The sequence below is a fragment of the Diachasma alloeum genome, unplaced genomic scaffold (genome assembly GCF_001412515.2).
Source record: "Diachasma alloeum isolate Michigan unplaced genomic scaffold, Dall2.0 Dall_scaffold_00704, whole genome shotgun sequence".
Classification (NCBI taxonomy): Eukaryota; Metazoa; Arthropoda; class Insecta; order Hymenoptera; family Braconidae; genus Diachasma; species Diachasma alloeum.
The window spans coordinates 263,052-282,281 of NW_021680836.1; the positions used below are offsets into that span (position 1 = coordinate 263,052).

General features: G+C 36.6%; 1 protein-coding gene and 1 long non-coding RNA gene across 2 annotated transcripts in view; both read right to left on the reverse strand.

Annotated features, from left to right (window-relative positions):
• LOC107044263 (fructose-1,6-bisphosphatase 1) overlaps nt 1-11,734 on the reverse strand; it is a 182,803-nt gene extending 171,069 nt beyond the window's left edge. The window contains exon 1 of the mRNA XM_015266066.1: nt 11,437-11,734. Coding sequence (XP_015121552.1) covers nt 11,437-11,612 — 176 coding nt within the window. The 5' untranslated portion in view covers nt 11,613-11,734. The remainder of the gene's footprint in view (nt 1-11,436) is intronic.
• A 5,094-nt stretch (nt 11,735-16,828) lies between these two features.
• Nucleotides 16,829-18,452, reverse strand: LOC107044262. The gene is made up of 2 exons (XR_001461319.1): nt 18,229-18,452; nt 16,829-16,860 (listed from the first exon to the last, which is right to left on the reverse strand). It is a non-coding gene; the product is annotated as an uncharacterized LOC107044262 (long non-coding RNA).
• Between the last annotated feature and the right edge of the window lie 778 nt (nt 18,453-19,230).

Sequence of the window (19,230 nt, forward strand, 5' to 3'; positions counted from 1 at the left end):
AGAGAGAGAGAGAGAGAGAGAGAGAGAGAGAGAGAGAGAGAGAGAGAGAGAGAGAGAGAGAGAGAGGATATTCATTCAAGATTTGGCAAGATACCAGTAGGAGAGTATTAAATTTATGTGTGTAATAAAGAAGGATATTGACAGAACAAGTTCACGAGTCCAGAGTCATTTATGAACCTTCCCGAAACTCATACCCTACTGCATGCCTCTGGGTTAGAATAAGTGATTGAAGGTAATTATGCTCCAGATAATTCACTAGAAAAGTAAACAGAGGGTGAAATTAAATCTTGTGACCTGCCTTTGAACCCTCACAAGGTAGCCCGTCACAAGGTATACAGTCAAACTCACTTCATACTGTCTATAATCAAAGGCAGTCAACTCCATTTTGGGGTGTTTTGACCAAATTTGCAAAAGTTCGGAAAGAAAAAATTGAAAATAAAGTAGATCCAGGAGGATCCCCAACTTGTATGACCGCTCAACATACTTGGTTTCATTATAAGAATTATTCAAAAAAATGAAACAAATCAAAGGGAACATAATTCGCAAAATTGAACTTTTTCAACTTTTTTTTGAAAATTCGTTATTATGAGCATCTAAAGATCGAAAAAAAAAATTACAACAAATTTTCTTATAGGCAGCAAAAATGACAAATTTTGCCGCTTAATAAATCAAAATCGGATAGATAGAACTCCAATGATTGAAAAAAAATGGAAAAACGAGAAATAAATCATATCTCTAAACTGAGCTGCCGAAAAAATCTGAAAAAAATAGAGAGTTAGTTTGTCAGTCCCTCTAATTTCTCAATTTCGGCCTTTTTTATGTACCCCACTATGCCTCGGTCTCCCTGCTTTGCTCAGGTCTCCCCTATGTAAATTAGTTCAATTACTGGATGGGTTCGAATACTGGGTGATTTACCCTATAAGTTCAATCGATTGCCTGGGTCAAGTCTCATTAGTGGTAAAGTATATAATTTCGTATGAGTTTCAATTCAATTATTCGCAAAGAGTTAAAAAACTTGAAGCTGTCCTTAAGTAAGTTACAAAAGCCGAAGAAAATTCTTTCATGCCAGTTCGAATGATAGAATGGAGAGTTTTACCTCTGCGTAAACGTAAGAAAACAAATATGCTTGCACTGTAGATGATTTGAAATGTTTCAATAATAAGAAAAGAGAATGATACCGTCGATTTGGATGCAACAATATTATGAACTCTGTTAAAATAATTTCCCAAACAATGAAATAAATGATTGTGGATTGTAACGTCTACTGAGTGACTTCAACGACCGCGAATATCAATTATCGACACTCATCAGTTAGAGTATGAATGTTAACAATTCTCGTGCTTATGGGGATTTTTACTTCTTACTTCACATCATTCCTTTCCAACAGATGTTGCCGAGTGAAGACAATCGGTTATACTGATTGAAGAAAGCGGAATTTTTTAATTCCAATCTCACAAGCATTTGCAATAAATACATACAAAATTGAAGCAATTATATAAAAAAAAAATTATGGTGCCAATATTGATCTTTTTATGTGCATTATGTAGATCAGTGAAGGTGTGGTCTTGTCGACGCGCTTCGAAAAATGCGTTTGTCAACGAAGAAGTAAAAATTCATCGATGTGGATCTTTTTTTTTTAGCTGCTCGCAATCAAATGCTAAAAATATCTTAATTAAAGCCAAGCTGGGCTTTTGATTTTTAGTTTTTCACAATCAGATGCACATATCTCGGAAACTATTGTTTAGTTATTAAGATATGCTGCGGAAAAAATGCACGGAATTTTGCAACGAATCGACTGGTTCTTCAATTATTTTTAGGAGTGAATAAATTATTGAGAAATCAATATTGGTTTATCTGAGCGTGTTGCGAACTCGTACGTCTATGTATCACGCAGGAGGTTGTACAGTTGCATCCTTGTCGCTCTCATGGCCTCAATCAGAGAAACAGAGAGGGCAACATACCAGCTTCTGCGTGAGGCGGAGATGCACTGGGTTCACAGCGCATTCTGACAAACAAATATAGATATCTTGATAACTGTTTCACTTAGAGAAATGAATAAAAAATCATTTGCTTCGTTAGGAAATTCCGCACATTTTTCCCGCAGCATGTGCTGATAACTTCTCACTAGTTCAGTAGCGAAGCGGTAAACCGAGTTAAGTCAATTTTGACTATTGGCCAGTTTTTGACAAATATCTCGGGATCTGAAGGAGATGGAAAAATATTTGTCATGACCTTTTTTATAACCCTCAATTGGCTCTACAAAAAAGATCATAACAAATATTTTTCCAACTCTTTCACATTCCGAGATATTCGTCAAAAACTGGCCAATAGTCAAAGTCGACTTAACCCGGATTACCGCTTCGCTACCGAGTTGTTGAGATATGCGCGTCTAAAGTGGCTTAAAAAAATTAAAAATCAAAAGCCCGCTTGACTTTATATAACATTTTATTTAGCCCTTGATTCCGAGCAGTGTAAAAGAAGCAGAGAGTAGCGAGCATATGACTGCGAGCACTTGGCAGTGAGCATGTCATTAAGTAATATTTGGATACTTTCTCCGCCATCAATAAATTGATGGTGGGCTTCCGAATGGCTTCATCATGATGAAATTGATTATGAAATTGATTGATGAAATTGATTCCCTCTCTAATATACCGTTTCATATCTACAAATCGTTGCTCTTTTTTTCTCTTTCATCCAAGCTCTTCCCAGTCTCATCGCATTTGCTGGGTGTTTGGGGAAAACGTAGGTTTTGGAAAAACCAGATAAAGTCGATTGCGTTACTTTTTACATATATTGAAGAAAAGCGCTGTAGTTGATTATCTCCTAAACTGATCATCCGATTCCATCCATCTTTAATACGAAACATCGTACTCATAAACAAAAACTTTGTGCCAAATTGCAAGTGTACGTATCGATTTTTGGAAAACTGAGAGCGCGTACAAAAATTTTCGGCGAAAAACAGAAAAATTGCAATATCTCGAAAATTTCCTATATCATGGTATATATATTTCGATTGGTTGAAATAGGGGACATCGAGACAAACATTTTGAAAAAAAAATAAATGAAATCGGTCAAGTAGTTTTTGAGATATTCAAGAAAATCGTTTTAGATACAAAGTTGAATATCTCTTAAACTAATTATCCGATTGAGCCCATCTTCAATACGAAATATTGTATTCATAGAAGACAATTTTGTGCCTAATTTCAAGGCGATATATTGATTTTTGAATAACTGAGAGCGCGTACAAGGATTTTTAGCGGAATAACGAAAAATTTAAATATCTCGAAAATTGCCCACGACAGGGTGTATATATTTTGATTGGTTCGGATAGAGCACATCAAGACGAACATTTTGAAAAAAAAAATGAAATCGGTCAAGTAGTTTTTGAGATATTCAAGACAATCGCTTTAGATACAAAGTGGAATATCTCCAAAACTAATCATCCGATTCAGCCCATCTTCAATACGAAACATTGTACTCATAAAAGGAAAGTCTGTGACAAATTTCAAGTTGATATTTTGATTTTTTTTTTAACTGAGAACGCGTACAAGGATTTTTCGCGAAAAACATAAAAACTACAATATCTCAAAAATTTTGTACGGCGGGGTATATATGTTTTGATAGATTCAGATAGACGACATCGAGACGAATATTTTGAAAATAAAGTTGAAATCGGTTGGATATTGTCCGAGATATTTATGAAAAACGATTCAGAAACAAACCTCGATTTCTCCAAAACGGCTAGTAATTAATCCTTAAATGGAACAATAATAATGATATAATAAGAATCTTGCAACTTAGAGACAAAATATCTCTAATAACATATTGTGACGAGGCGATTCTTTTATTTTTATTTGTTTTTATTTTATACTTGGCCCAACTACACACTGCCCCGTAAATAATAAAATCCCGCCACCGTTGGATACCCCTTCCCTCGATTTTCCCCTCATCGCCCCTCTACCCCCGCCCCTGGACATCACGAAGACATCAGCCGAAGGAAGACAACANCTGAAGGAGCCGTTGCTCCCCCCACAAACCGCCCATACAGGGGCCTCGGCAACCCACCGCCCTCGACGATCCCAGCGAGACATCCCTGGATTGTGGCCATCGTCACCACTCACCCATACTGATTGACCCCGATTGCTCCCGAATTACAACCCGAAGGACTTCGGCACCTGACGAACCCCCACGAATCACGGAGGAAACGAAGAGACCGACACTCGTGTAACCGCTGTCCTGGACCCTGCCACGTGCGCCCCAAGAGTTGAAGAAACAGTGCAAATCCCCCGAAGTTCTGTACATTGGATTTTGCGATAGAGTAAAGAGGATTTTTGGTGCCCGAGCTCATCCCAGCTCTAAATACCGTGCCCCTGGAGTCTGGAAGGAGGAACGAAGGCTCAATCTCTGGAGTCGCTGAAGGACCCGGATTAGACCTTAACTGGAAGTCGTGAGTACGAGTTACCCCCCTCATTTTCCCTCTTGTCCCCACAATATTACCCTTCATACCCCCCAACGGTGAGCCTGCACTCTTTGGTTTCTTCCCCATTCAGTTATTATTTTTATATTTAGTTGCATTCCCTCGACACGACTAGCTTCTCCCCTTTTTCCTGCATTAGAGTCACTCCCTTCTTACGTGTACAAAAGTTGCCCGGCCTTACCCATAACCCTAGATCCAAGTAAAAGGCATTTCAAGCGTCTTACGACGATCTATCATGTAAATTAATAGAAATATAGATATTCAGTTAATTTTATCCCTCATTTGTCCTTTTTATTTAATTGCCCTAAATCCCCCTTTTAGGAAATAATAATAATTAAATATTGAAAGGTCACAATATATTTATGCCTAGGTATTTCCTCTCCCAAAAAAACAATTGCTCTTCCATTTTTTTAAAAATGAGAAGAAATTTTTGGCTTGACATAAAAAAAAATCTTACTGTTTCTCATTATGCACTGTAACGTGGTATTTTTGGTTTTCGACCGTTCGGCGGTTTCTGGGATTTCCAGAGGAGAAGTCAAACCATTGGTGAGGCGAGTCATTTGATTTATTATTTCGAACTATTTTTATTAATTAATTTTTATTTCTATCGAGTCGTCTGACCGCTCACCTGATCGCATCGTGGGATGGAGTTTCGGATCATCGCGGGATGGAGTTCGGATCTTCGTGGGATACTCCAGTAGCCTGTCTTCGGGTCACGGATTCTGTGGAGTACGAGATATTAGGCCGGAAGATTCTTGAATGGCCTCGCACACAACTGGGTTCGCCTGGACGACCGAGTGATGGCGCCAGGGTATGGAGTTGGAGAGTCTGGGACTCAGACAACGATCTCATTTTTGGATTGGAAAATTCTGAACTGACATAAGACGTCCAGAGAACTGACAATTTATGATGAGCATTATTTGAAATATCATCTAATTGTTATTTGTATTTTGGTATAAGATTCACGCCGCTAAACATTGTATCGCCTGTGTGGAATCATTCCGGAAATTTCGCTGACTCTGGTTGAATACGGTTTTAACGTCCAATCAGAGCAAAGACGTTTTCATGGTGGACCAATCACAGAATTGTATGATTGGGCGATCGTTGCCGCGTGGGTCAGTTGTACGGGCAACAGTCACTTCTCGTTCGGACACCAGACACATCGCTGTGCGGGTATTCGGTCCGTATTGTAATGGCCGATTTCATTTTGGAAATTCTTGTCGAGACCCGAGGCTCCACTGAGGGCTGTTTCAAACGTTTTCGGGAAGGCTTGAGACCAGATCTACCGTCATCAGGATTCAGTCGGTTGGTGAGCGGTGGATTTATTTTGAAATGTTGAAAAGTGTCTCACAAGGAGTGAGTTTGGCATTGGGAATTTTGATGGTCACTTGATCCGTGGCATTTGACGCCATTTCAGTTGTTATATTATCAGGCCGTTGCTCACCCCTTGTTCGGCAGAGTCGTGGTTTACGGGTCCGATTTCTTTCGGTTAATTAAATTGTCCGGTAAATTTCAGTGATTCTAGTGTTTGTGATCGTTGATTTTGTCGACTCTCGTTTCGCTATCGCCGTATATTTAATATCGATTTTCGAGTATTAAGGCGAATTGTAATTCTCGAGGTCAGTGTTATTACTTCTCGAGATATTCTATTATTTCTCCCGGTCTCTGAAAGCCTAACTTCATCGCATTTAATTTTCGGCATAATCGTTCAGAGACCGTTGAATTATCGTAGTTATTGTCAGAGGGATTGTAGCGTTTTTCGGCGCTCGAGCTGTTGTCTTGTGCCGGGTGACCTTTCGTCAGTTGCCGGCTGTGTTGTTTTCGTTTCTCGAGGCAATCCCCCTCTCAATAGCTTGTAGTGTCAGATTTTCATTCTCGCCACTTTGGGTGGATGCACTGATATCTCGGTGTAATGATAGATTCCTGCACCGCGGTTATTTAGGACTCATTGGTAATTTCGCTAGTTATTTTACTGTTTGACCTTTTTCATGGACTACCGATTAATTCACGGATTTTGACTGTTTTTTAATTGACTAGTGTTTTATCTTTTGACATATCGCGGCTGTGGAATTGTGTTGTATCGAGTCTTCTAATCGTTTATTTATTATTTTGTAATTCGGCTTTGTGTTTTCTTTCCGGGGATTAAGTGTCTCGAATATCGTGATTAAGACGGGGTTTTATCCATTATATTTCCTTTGTAATCAGATTTTCGATTTTTAATTATCTTATTAAATTTATCTGTTACCCTGCATTTCTGACTTCTTTTTAGTAAATTGGAACCTAGTCATTTCAAAATAATTTTTCGGAGTAGCATTTTGGAACCCAGCTGCCTCCGCGGATGATATACTGAGCTGTCGGCAGCTGTTCCTTCGTTGGTTTATTTTGTAGACTTCGGATTTCGATTTTTGTGCGTTTTGAAAGAAAACGTACTGGCGCTCAACTTTTGGTTATAAAATTTGGTTGCCGAGGGCTGCGTATTTTCGTACCGTTCCGCAGCGGTGCCAAATACGTCACAGCATACGAGCTGTGCATTAGATAGGGGAGGATGGGGCAAAACGGCCCCCCTTCAATCGTCAATATTTTCCGATTCAATAATCCGATTGGGATGAGTTAGAGCTCGTTTTGAAGAATGAAGAATTATCTTCAAAATGAAGTTGAAACTGAGAATTTTCACAATGTCATCCACAAGTTATTGACAATTGAAGGGGGGCCGTTTTGCCCCACCCTCCCCTAAAATGTAATTAAAAAATTGAAAAATTAGATGGGTCACCGAGTGAAATATTGAATCAAAAGAGTTGTCCCCCAATCAGAAAACTTGGGGTGAAAAGTTTCCTTTACATTCTCATTCATATTTTCGGCTCTGCTTTGCGAGGGTAATGTGCCCTGCTGAGATGTAATCACCATACCTGCCCACTCGGACATTTGAAAAGTATCTTATGGTGACACAATGGCAACAACGATTAATACCTGTTGTGAGCTAGTAATAGCCTCATTATCGATACTTTGAGTACCTTCTTCATTCAATCGTGCGGAATTACGTGTGAATAGAATGATCTATCTAAAATTTTAACGTCGTGAGGTGAATAAAACTATATTGTTATACTTTACCATGAATTTTTTAGTTCAGAATATTCGGCACAAATTCGTTTGTGTGAAACAAAAAAGCGTTTATATGTAGAGCATACAACAGAAAATTTCGGAAATTTAGTCCCCTTTCAGTTTTCCCCAAGCAACCGTGCCAAAAATAAATCTCCCCATTCACTTTTTGCTCAGCAAACAGTATGTGGACAATTTGTCAACAAATCGCCGATGTCCTGTTAAATTTTAAATGGTACTGGCAAAAATTGTTTTCTGGGTGTATGATCTACAATCTAGTTTGAGACGATCGAGGCAACCCGGTGACTCAGGGGTAGCAGAGCTGTGACTCGTACCAATTTCCCAAGCCCTTTGTCCATTTATGGCCTAGATCTTAATGTCCGTCATTTGAAATTTTCATACATGAAATTATTTATCGTTACGTGTTTGTTTTTTTTGTCTTTCAGCATAAAACAAAATTTTTAAATGGAAATTTCAAATTCTTAAGCACTGAGAATTTGTGGTTTCAATCACACAAATTGGACTTTTTCGCATCGGATGCGAAAAAAAGAAACAAGCAGGGATTCGAGCCCATCCGACAGAAGGCATGTGACCGTTACTTTTTGCGTCATTAGTCTTTTTCTTTTTTTTATTTCTACCAATTCTATTGGTAGTAAGCTTCCGAAAGGATCCGTAGCAATTCCCTGTCCTTGTGACAGGTATACAACCGTAACCACATGCTACAGAATGTCTACAGGAAGATATTCAACCTTTTAATGAAATAGATTTGTACAAAAGGTTAAATATCTCCGAAACTGCTCGGCTGATTGCGCCTATCCAAAATAAGAATCTTCAATATTGTAAGAGCTATAATCACACCAAATTTCAACTTACTATTTTCATTTTTCCTCAAAATATCGTGCGTACAAGAATGGAAAAATTTAAAAAATGAACAAACGGGAACATCTCTGATTTTTGGTATGGACGGGTATACATATTTTGATTGATCTAGATGGTCGCCACCGAGACAAGTATTTTGAAAAAAAAAATTGAAATCCGTCCAGTAGTTCATGAGAAATTTGAAAAAATATATTTACACATAAGGTTGAATAACCCAAGAAACGCTCGGCCAATGTGATAAAAGTTTGAAGCATACAAAATTTCAACTCCCTATCTCCATTTTTTATCAATTTATCGTATAAACAAGATTTTTCATTAAAAAAACGGAAAAACGGCAACATCTTCAAATTTTGTCTGAACGAGTATATATATTTTGATTGATCTAGATAGATGCCATCGAGAAGAGTATTTTGAAAAAAGAAATATTGAAATCGGTGGAGTAGATTTTGAGATATTGAGGAAAAACGAAATTTCAAGAAGTTGCTATATCTCAGGAACTGCTGGACCCATCGGGCTGAAACTGCGTACCAAAGTGAAGCTTAATCATTGCTACCATGGGCCAAAATTTCAGACTTTTATCGGCAATTTCACCGTATTTATGTTGATTTTTCTAAAAATTGATCACCAAAAACCCAAGTTATCACACACATACATACAGACATGACCCTAAAAACATAATTTCTTCAGGTTTCATAACATTCTAGACCATTTGCCATCAAAATTAGAAAATCGAAAAATCGCTCAAATACAAGGCTTTCATTCGGAAGCAAAAAAGAGATGAATAAATGGTGAAAAAATATTTAGAAAGGGATAGGAATAATAAAAGAAAAGGAAGGACATTACAAACGACGAGTATTTTGAAGGAAAAAAAATTGACATCGGTTGAGTAGGTGATGAGATATACAAGAAAATATATTCAGATACAAACTTGAATACTCTCAAACTAATCATCTGATTTAGCCAATTTTCAGTGCCAAATATTTCAGTATAGAGAGGAAACTTCATGCAAAATTTCAAGTGAATATATCGACTTTTTCGAAAATTAGAGTGCAAATAAGCATTTTGAGGGAAACGCCGAAATATAAAAATATCTCGGAAACTTTGCATGAACGGGCATATACATTTTGATTGTTTGAGACAGTGGACATCAAGACGAATATTTTGAAAAAAAAATTGGAATCAGTTAAGTAGTTTTTGAGATATTCAAGAAAATAGATTCAGATACAAACTTGAATACCTCCCAAACTAATTATCCAACTGAGCCCGTCTTCAATACCAAACATTTTAGTGCAGAGAGGAAAATTCATGCCAAATTTCAAGTTAATATATTGATTTTTTCGAAAGTGAGAGTGCTAACATACATTTTGAGCAAAAAACAGAAAAATTGAAATATCTCGAAAGCTTTGAATGAACCGGTATATATATTTTAATTGTTTGAGATGGGGGACATCAAGACGAATATTTTGAAAAAAAAATGAAATCGATTAAATAGTTTTCGAGATATTCAAGAAACTAGATTCACATACAAACTTGAATATCTCCCAAACTAATAATCCGATCGAGCCCATTTTTAATACCAAACATTCCAGTGCAGAGAGGAAACTTCATGCCAAATTTCAAGTTAATATATCGATTTTTCCGAAAGTGAGAGTGCTAACAAGCATTTTTAGCAAAAAACAGAAAAATTGAAATATCTCGGAAACTTTAAATGAACCGCTATATATATTTTGATTATTTATTATAGGTGACATCAAGACGAGTATTTTGAAAAAAAAATGAAATCGGTTGAATAGTTTTCGAAATATTTGCGAAAAACGATTTAGAAACAAAATGGCGATTTCTCGAAAACGGCTTAATCGATTGGGCTGAAATTGAGCACAGAGTTAGTCGTTATATATACTTATAATGTGACAAAATTTCAGATTTTTCGAAATCATTTTAGTTCTTTAATTTTGCAATTTTCTAAAAGTTGACCACCAGATAGACACCCGCGCATACACACGGGGTGGTCAAACTTCGTATTTTTACGTTTCAGACCATTCTGCATCGTTTCCAAACAAAATTAGAAAATCGAACAATAGAACGATTGCAATGCTTCCATTCGGAAGCAAAAAACAACGTTGCTAAAAGAAAAAAAAATGAATTTCCGTCAATGAACTTTATATCGATAAAAATTCTAATTTTCGAAACAGTGAAAGATTTTGATAATTGTTTCACTAATAAAAATCAGAATTTTGCACAATGACATCTGAAAAAATATCGGTGAATTGTCATATTCAAAAAATTTCGTCGCATAATGTCAAGATTTAATTTGAGTGGTCTTTAAGTCAACTTTATCGACCTCGCTCCGAGTAGTACCTAGGGGGCAGCAGCACAAAAACTCGGAAAATTTCTCTGGTCAGAAAATACATGGGCAGTGAGCCTCTTTACTAATCTCTCCTCGGTGACATTGCCGTGGGAGATTTATCTTATGAGTTCTGCATGACCCCACCCGCTCCGGGCGATAGCCATTTTTTTAAATCTACATCTCTTCTTATTTGTTCATCTGAAATCAGCAGCAAGCTTTAAACTTATTATCAAGTCCCGTTTCCGAATCAAAATATAAATAATTCTCTTATGCCCTCTTGTTTATTCATATCTTATGAAGGTGCACTTATTGAGTCTAAATTAGTTGAAAAATACGTTATCAACGGCTGATGATAAACCGCTCATCTCATCGTTTAATGGGAGAATCTTACATCATCAGAATGAAAATATAAATGCTCTAATTGCATTCAAAATCTCGTGAAAGAAAATTTCATCATTTTAAAGATTACGTTTCAAGAAGCGAACAATTGATTTTCGTTATTTCAAATAATTAATTTTCCTAAATTCAAAATAAACCATTAAAAAAGTTGCGGAAAATTTTATATGAAAAAAATTACAAATATTATTTCCACAACGTTCGATGACTTATGACCTGAAGAAAACCATGAATTACTCACATGTTAGCGATACCAGCCTTCCTAACAGCCGAACTAACAGCTTTCACTGCCGTTTGAATGGAATTCAAAAGCTGAGTTAGATCCCCAGTGGCTTGAGGGATTTTCCGCTGTTCCTGGAGTACAAAACGAGTCAACGTCATGCAGTTTGAATCAAAGCTTTGTCCGTGATGCGTCATTTTTTTGCTCTTCACAAAACAAGTTATCTTAAAATATTTATTGTTATTTTGCTAGTTGGAGTAGAAGGTTTTCTAGATGCGTTTATCGGTGGTCAACGGACTCTCGGAAACTAAAGCCCGAATTCGAGAATCTCAATGTGTATACGTGGTTTCATTCCTACTTTACGCATGCGCACGGCGTTACGAACGAGTTTGAGCAGCTGTTGATTGCAAAAACGTGGAACCTGCCTACAAGATGTCATAAATGGTGTTTTATTTTTGTTATTACTGATACTTATTTCATATATTGTATCATTTTCTTCATTTGTTTAACTCTGTTAATTTATTCATCGAAATCCCAAAGTGAAAATTTATACATATAATGGACCGATGATGGGCAAAACTTGATATTTTTTTATATAAATGCCAATTTAAATACTAAATAGACTATCATTTAGTATTTAAAAACTTAAGAAAACATTAAATACTTGAATATGTAGTATTTTCAATACTCTTGAATACAAAATAGTCAAGTATTTAGGACATTAGCGCAGCCGCGGCCGCGACGTTGATGCTCTTTTATTATGCCTTGTTTTATTGTTCCTTTTGGGACGAGGAGAAATCCTCGTTCCCTTAAATTACGCGTAGTCAATTTAGAATTGAAAATACAAGAATTATCGATTAAAATCCCGGGTCCTAAGCAAAATACTTTTCAACCGGACGGACAATAAATGTGCGGGATTACCTTACCTTCCTCCCTTCGTAACATAAAATCTCACCAAATTGTACAAACACTGTGAACAATAACTGGGAAAATCGGAGAACACCACCGATCATCATCCCCTGGAGATGACCTGAAGGACTGTAGCTAACCAGAAGATAACCCGAAACTCCCCATTATCCTCTCGTCTGTGGGAAAAGACCCGTAAAACGAATGCAGCAGGCCAGGATACTGAATGAAGCATCATAAATACCGACGTCCAATGGTCGCGGTGGCTAAATTGTTAGTTCGGCTTGGCCACTAGGAGGTCGTGGGTTCGAATCCCAGTCCGGTCGGGTTTTTTGACTTCTGGAAAAAGGGGTTGGGGGCTCGAAAGGGTGACTGGGCTTCGGATCCCGACTGGGGGGGACCGTTAACTTAGGGTAAATGGGGTTAAGGGGCTCGCCTGGGGCGGATTCTGGTGGGGTCCGTCTCACCTCGGCTCTGGACGAGCGGGAGGTTCCTAATAGAGGAATCGACTGTACCGACGGAGGTATTCTGCGGTTTCCTTCGTCTCTTTCGCGGGAGCAAATGCGGTACAGTGTAGCACAAAGAGGATAGACCTAAGTAGAGGCCCGGATCAGGGGGTTTGACCACTGAAATGTAGTATATACTGGAAAGGGCACTGATCCGCCTGACGCGAGCCGACAGAGAGGGGCGATTTTCAAGGATAACTATCTCTCTCGTACCGTCCGCTCAAAAAGTTTTCTTACCTTTTAGAACGTATAGAATTCAGTATTGGCGTTCAATTTGTATTGTTGCATCATTATAACATAGAATTGATCATTTTTTTCCAATGTAATAATACTTGGGCCATTTACAATTTAATTAAATTAATTCCACATGGGAAAAATACAAAAAAATATACAATTCAAGAGATTATTTGTTCAATCAACCTGAAGCTGGATCGAAATCCTCTGAGTCGATATCGTCATCAGTATTCGGATTTTGAAATTTAGGTATGTCCAATATAATTCCTGAAACAGAAAGTATAAATTGAATGATATAGGTTTTATTTTGAGGGAATTCCAGGGACTCTCAAGTTCAGGAAAATGCCTCGTGTGTCGAGGGGTTGAATTGGAATCAGTTTATATCTAGTTGTCCCAATACTGCAATAAAAAATAAGAATATTGTAATTGTGAATTTTTTCAATGCATGAAGAATACAAGAGAAATCCAATGAAGACAACATCAAAATACACGATTTTTCCTCTAATTTTCTACGAAATAGCTGTTCGTGGATTAGAGGATATTTTTTTATTCTCACAATGGGACAATTATCGCCAAGACGTAAATAGCAACAATTGAGTGTGCACCACTCAGAGTACATAAGCTTTTTAACTCGCATGTACATGCTCGTTCTACGCATGCGCAAGGCCTGCTAAAGTGAGACAGGTATCCTTGAAAATCTACCTCTCTCTGGCTCGTTTTCCGCTTACGGGCCTAGCATGGCAGTGCCCTTTCCAGTATATACCACATTTCAGTGCTCTGGCTCGTTTTACGCTTACGGGCCTAGCATAGCAGTGCCCTTTCCAGTATATACTACATTTCAGTGGGTTTGACTGACTCCAAGGGTGACCCCCACGACCGCCACTTTACCATCATCAAATGCCGCAAACTTGACGAAACTAAAAATTCCCTAGCATCTAAAAAAACCAAAAATAAAATATGTAAAGGGTGCAAGTATTTGATTGTAATCTTCTTCACAGCTGGTTACTATTATAACATTTATCATTACACGAGACTATTATATCGTATCTGAGATATCAGTGCTGAGTGATTTATTTGTAATGACTCTAGTTATAAAATCTTTAACTATCACTTGTATATCGCGTGTTGATATGCACATCAAAACGCACAAATGTGATGACCTAGGAAATTCCCAATGAGTGATGTATTATATCATTATTATAAGGAAAATTGCCTCTATTGTTCGTTATAAGGACTGTATTACTAAATTGTCCATGGAAAATTGAGTGAAGATAGAAAGAATGACCAATGTTTTTAGAATTTAATTGATTTTTGATGATGGATAATGTTTGTAGGAATTCATTTCCATATATTAGGATTGTTCCACACAATACTCATAACTCTACAATAATTGAATTCCGAATATTTATTAAATCCCAAACNACTTGTATATCGCTTGTTGATATGCACATCAAAACGCACAAATGTGATGACCTAGGAAATTCCCAATGAGTGATGTATTATATCATTATTATAAGGAAAATTGCCTCTATTGTTCGTTATAAGGACTGTATTACTAAATTGTCCATGGAAAATTGAGTGAAGATAGAAAGAATGACCAATGTTTTTAGAATTTAATTGATTTTTGATGATGGATAATGTTTGTAGGAATTCATTTCCATATATTAGGATTGTTCCACACAATACTCATAACTCTACAATAATTGAATTCCGAATATTTATTAAATCCCAAACCTCATAACATCTTTACGCAAAAAAATAGTGTATTCAATGAATGATCTGCACTGTTTTCTATCGATGGATACATATTCTCAAGTTTATATAAATCTGAAATAGGGATCATTGAAAATATTGAAAGGTTCGGCATCATAAACGGCGATAGAACTGATGACAATAATATTAAAAAATGTAGCATATCTATAGTCTAACACGCTTTCGGTTCAAGAATTATTTTGTGCGAGCAAATGGAGAAAAAAAAATTTCATGACAACGATAATAGTTTACAATATTACACCTATGGAGAAATGAATAAAAACAGCCTATTGACGTGAATACACTTATTTAAGTGACTTTTGGAAAAAGATTATTTATATGGACAACCAATTTTGTTTTCGCGCAAGAATCAACGAAGACAAAATTTCGTTTTGTCCGAACTGATATTGAAATATCAGTTACCATCTGAGTAAATTACCGACTGTAGAGATATCACCAGCATAGTTCCATCGTCGTGCTTTTACCGTGCACTGACCCGGTGGATTTGAATTATAGCGCGTTAAGGGGAGACTACTATGAGAGTTTCAAAAGTCGCGGGTTATGCCGCTGGGGAAATTTTTCAATAGAACGATATCTATTTTAAACAAGTTAAAAATTGCTCTTGTAGTACATATAGTATAGTTATTTTTGCTAATAAATTGGCAATACTCTTCCAAATGGTTATTTTGTACATAATTTTCTTTTATCACGTTTAATTCATTGTGTATCTCATTTTATTAAATTAAATAAGTTTTTTTTAAACTTATTTTGTCCGCTTTTCAACTTGAATCAATGTTATCATCGTCATTATTCTTCTTATCCCTTTCTTCTGTACAACTGATTGTCTTTTCTTACGGTTCTATCTCCCCCCTCAGCCCTTCGACACGTTATTAAAAAAATTGTATTTATACATACTTGAATGAATTTGAAACATCACATTGGAAGAAACCATCAGAAAGCTCACTTTCCGGGAAATTCATGAAAAATTCGAAATTTTCAACAATCATGAAAATCAAATCAGCCAATGTAGCTATTGTAATCATCTAGCAACTTCGAATTAATGGCTTTAAAACAAACATTTTAAACTATAATTGAATTCATTTTAAGCATAATATCCAAAGATATACCCGGAATCCTCATTAGAAAAAAAATTTGCAAATTTTCAAATCAATCCAAATAACGATTATGGCTATCGCCTTCATGTGCGAACTCGGTCAAAAGGACACCCAAACAAATTTTTTAAGCTATAATTCAATCAATTATGAACATTTTCGCTTTAGCTACTAAATTGTAATTAACACAGATTGATAGGGCTCAACAAAACCTATATTTGAGGAATAGAAAATTATTCCATCGATTCATTAGCGAATAATCCAAGACAATTTCGCTTGCATATGTACGCACATATATACGTACGGACACGGTCAAAAAATTACATTTTCAGAGTTTTTGGATCATAATGGGTTGATATACCACGAAAAATCCAAATTTAAATTTGAACAATTACAATGCTTCCATTCGGAAGCAAATATCATCATTAAATTGCATAATTTTTAATTAACTTGATGCCAAAAAAAATTTTTTTGTCTTTATTGCTATTTTTCATACATGTAAAATATCAAGTAATTTTCATTTTGCAGAGCATTTGAAGACATTTTAAAATATTTTTCCAGATCTTTTTCAAAACGATTTGATTTTCAAAATTTTTCAAAATGCGTTTACAATTTTTTGGAAATGAGTGAGATAATTTTTTAAAGTACAATCGAAATTTCATTTAGTTTTCGCAGTATTCCTTTACATTCCAGTTTTGTTCATTACAATTCCGATAATAACTTGCTTCTCTGCCTCGTATTTATACATGTCGGGTTATTTATTGTAACAATTAAGGTGATAGAAATCTTAGTATTTGTTCTTACATATAGTTTACTTAGAGAGAATTTTATTGTTAATACTTGTACAGGGATAAAAAAAGGTTATAATTTATTTCTATTCTTATATTCTTCCCCCCATTTTTACTTCGCACAAAATCTCCTGATTCTCATACGAGCTGCAACATAAAATGAGAGCATTAATTACAGCAATTGCATTAATTACCGACTATTCATGTAGCATTTTTCACCTGGAGTAGTTTCAACTTTTTAAGCGCCTGCGGGGCAGACGAACAATAAACAATTAAATTTTTTGCACTAATTAAGCGTTTTTAGACATATGTAATCGATCTTCAATGCATGAAAAATCTCATTTCAATAGTCTGCGACTTTTAATACTCATAGCAGTCTTCCCTTAATTTATTACACTCTCATACGTTATTGAGTTTTTGGGCAGATTAGGATTTTTTCGGCGGTAACACCGATAGAACCTATGGAGGGAAATCAAATGTTTAATTCTCGGAACCATTATAAAAGGAGGAGCAATTTGAAGCAATGCCCCCACTCTTCGAAATGAAGTGTGTATCGTTCGACGTTGCTATTAGATTTATCCACCAGCCATTCGTACTGACTGCAAAACCCGCATTCGTTTCTGATACTCACGGAGGGTAATCCACACGGAGATTTATCCATGGGACCTATTAAAATACCTATTACAATAGGTGGATACATCGCTATCGCTTATTAGAGTAAAACGAAAAACTGACTCTGTTTCATTTTTTTTTCTTTCGCCGAAAATTATGTGACGAAGAATGAAGAATCCGTGTCGTTGTAATACACTGAGAAAAATATTCAGTAAAAAATTGCGGAACAATTCACGTAATTCGCAAGGAGGTATCGTTTTCCGGCAATTTTTATAGGAATGAAAGAGAATAAATCTGAAAAGTTCAGTGAATTCTCAAGTTCATCACCGAACAAAGTACGAAATTGCCACGTAATTTTACCTGAACAAGTAAAATCTTACAGAAAGTTCCTGACTTATTATGCCTCCAAAATAAAAAATTCGGCAGCTGGGAAGTTATTTTTACGTTCCGTTCTGCAACATTTTTTAATTGTTGGAGAAAAATTATGGAACGACTTGTTGTCCCCACACCGGTAAATCATCAGACGGGTGGTTAATTATTACGAAACAGATGGTAGAATTTACGTTCCAACTCACACTTTTATAGAATTTGACTTCGCTCGCAGATGACGTTTCGAAATGTTTCGGTTTTTTTTGCCGGTAATTTTTATTGTATTTTTCTCTCCAAGAATAAGCATCAGTGAGTTATTTTTAAAAATTATATATCTTGATAAATATCATTGTTATGAAAGAAGTGCAAGAGAACTTTCTTTATTCAAAACAGGTATAAGTATTTGAAAAAAAATCCTGACTCGAAAAAATTAAATTTAAAATAAATTCATCTATAAACAAATTGAGAAGTGGCAAAGACAATGTTAAAAAAGTTACAATGGTGAAACATTAAATGTAAAATTCTTTTATTTACCTTGTTCCATCCTCCTCTCTTAACAGCTTCCAAATGAATCCATGTAATCCTTCAAGAATGATGATATTTGGATCTTGGCGAGGGGGATTCATTATGACAGTGGTGTCTGGCTCCCTAAGAGTCCCCAACGGCTTCAGAATACTGGCCAATAGTGACTCTTACCAAAAAAGTAACCTCGGATCTCGGCCCGAGTCAGCCCCCTCTCATTATCCAACCGACCTCACTCTTACTCGCACAAGCGCTTCAGCCTTGAGTCATATTCCTCCGCGCACGCCTAGTTCGACCGGCATTTTGGGTGGAGGGTGATAATGTATGCGAAGGGGTGAAATTATCGCCCTACAACGGGAGGGGATTGCAGAATCTATTTTAGCCACCTTCATCCCGCTGTTCGCATGCATTGATTAAATTGTTTAAAAATGGTTGAATTTTGCAAGCAAAATTCCGAAAAAAGTGATTATACGAGGGGGCGGCGGGGGAAGGCATGTACGCGGAAGGTGAAAATTTTAATCCAACACGGGGAGGGGATTGCAGAATCTATTCTAGCCACCCTCATTCCACCGTTTGCATGCGTTGATTAAATAATAATTGACGTAATTCCGCACGGGTAGACTTTCTCAGCGGCAAAATCCAAGATATGACCACTCGGTCCCGGGTAAAAAATTTTTTCTCTCCCCCTAATTGAGATGAAGACATGAAACCAACGCGTGTCAATCGAGAATTCAATTCATTCAACGTAAGGCAGCGTTTTACTGTTCAGATTCTCCCATGCGCACCGTGCATGAAACGAGGCTTCACTGACTGAGTGACTCAAATATGAATGTTTTTTTTTTTCCTGGGACCAAAGGCTCACATCTTCCATTTTTTCCGGAGGAGAGTTGACCTCCACCAAAATCGAATTTTTTCGCGAAGCGAACGTTGATTCCGTATTTTCTAATGATTTCAAAGCCAATGAAACACTCGGAGGGGCCAGATATGCCCAAATGAATAAATTAAATTTTCAGC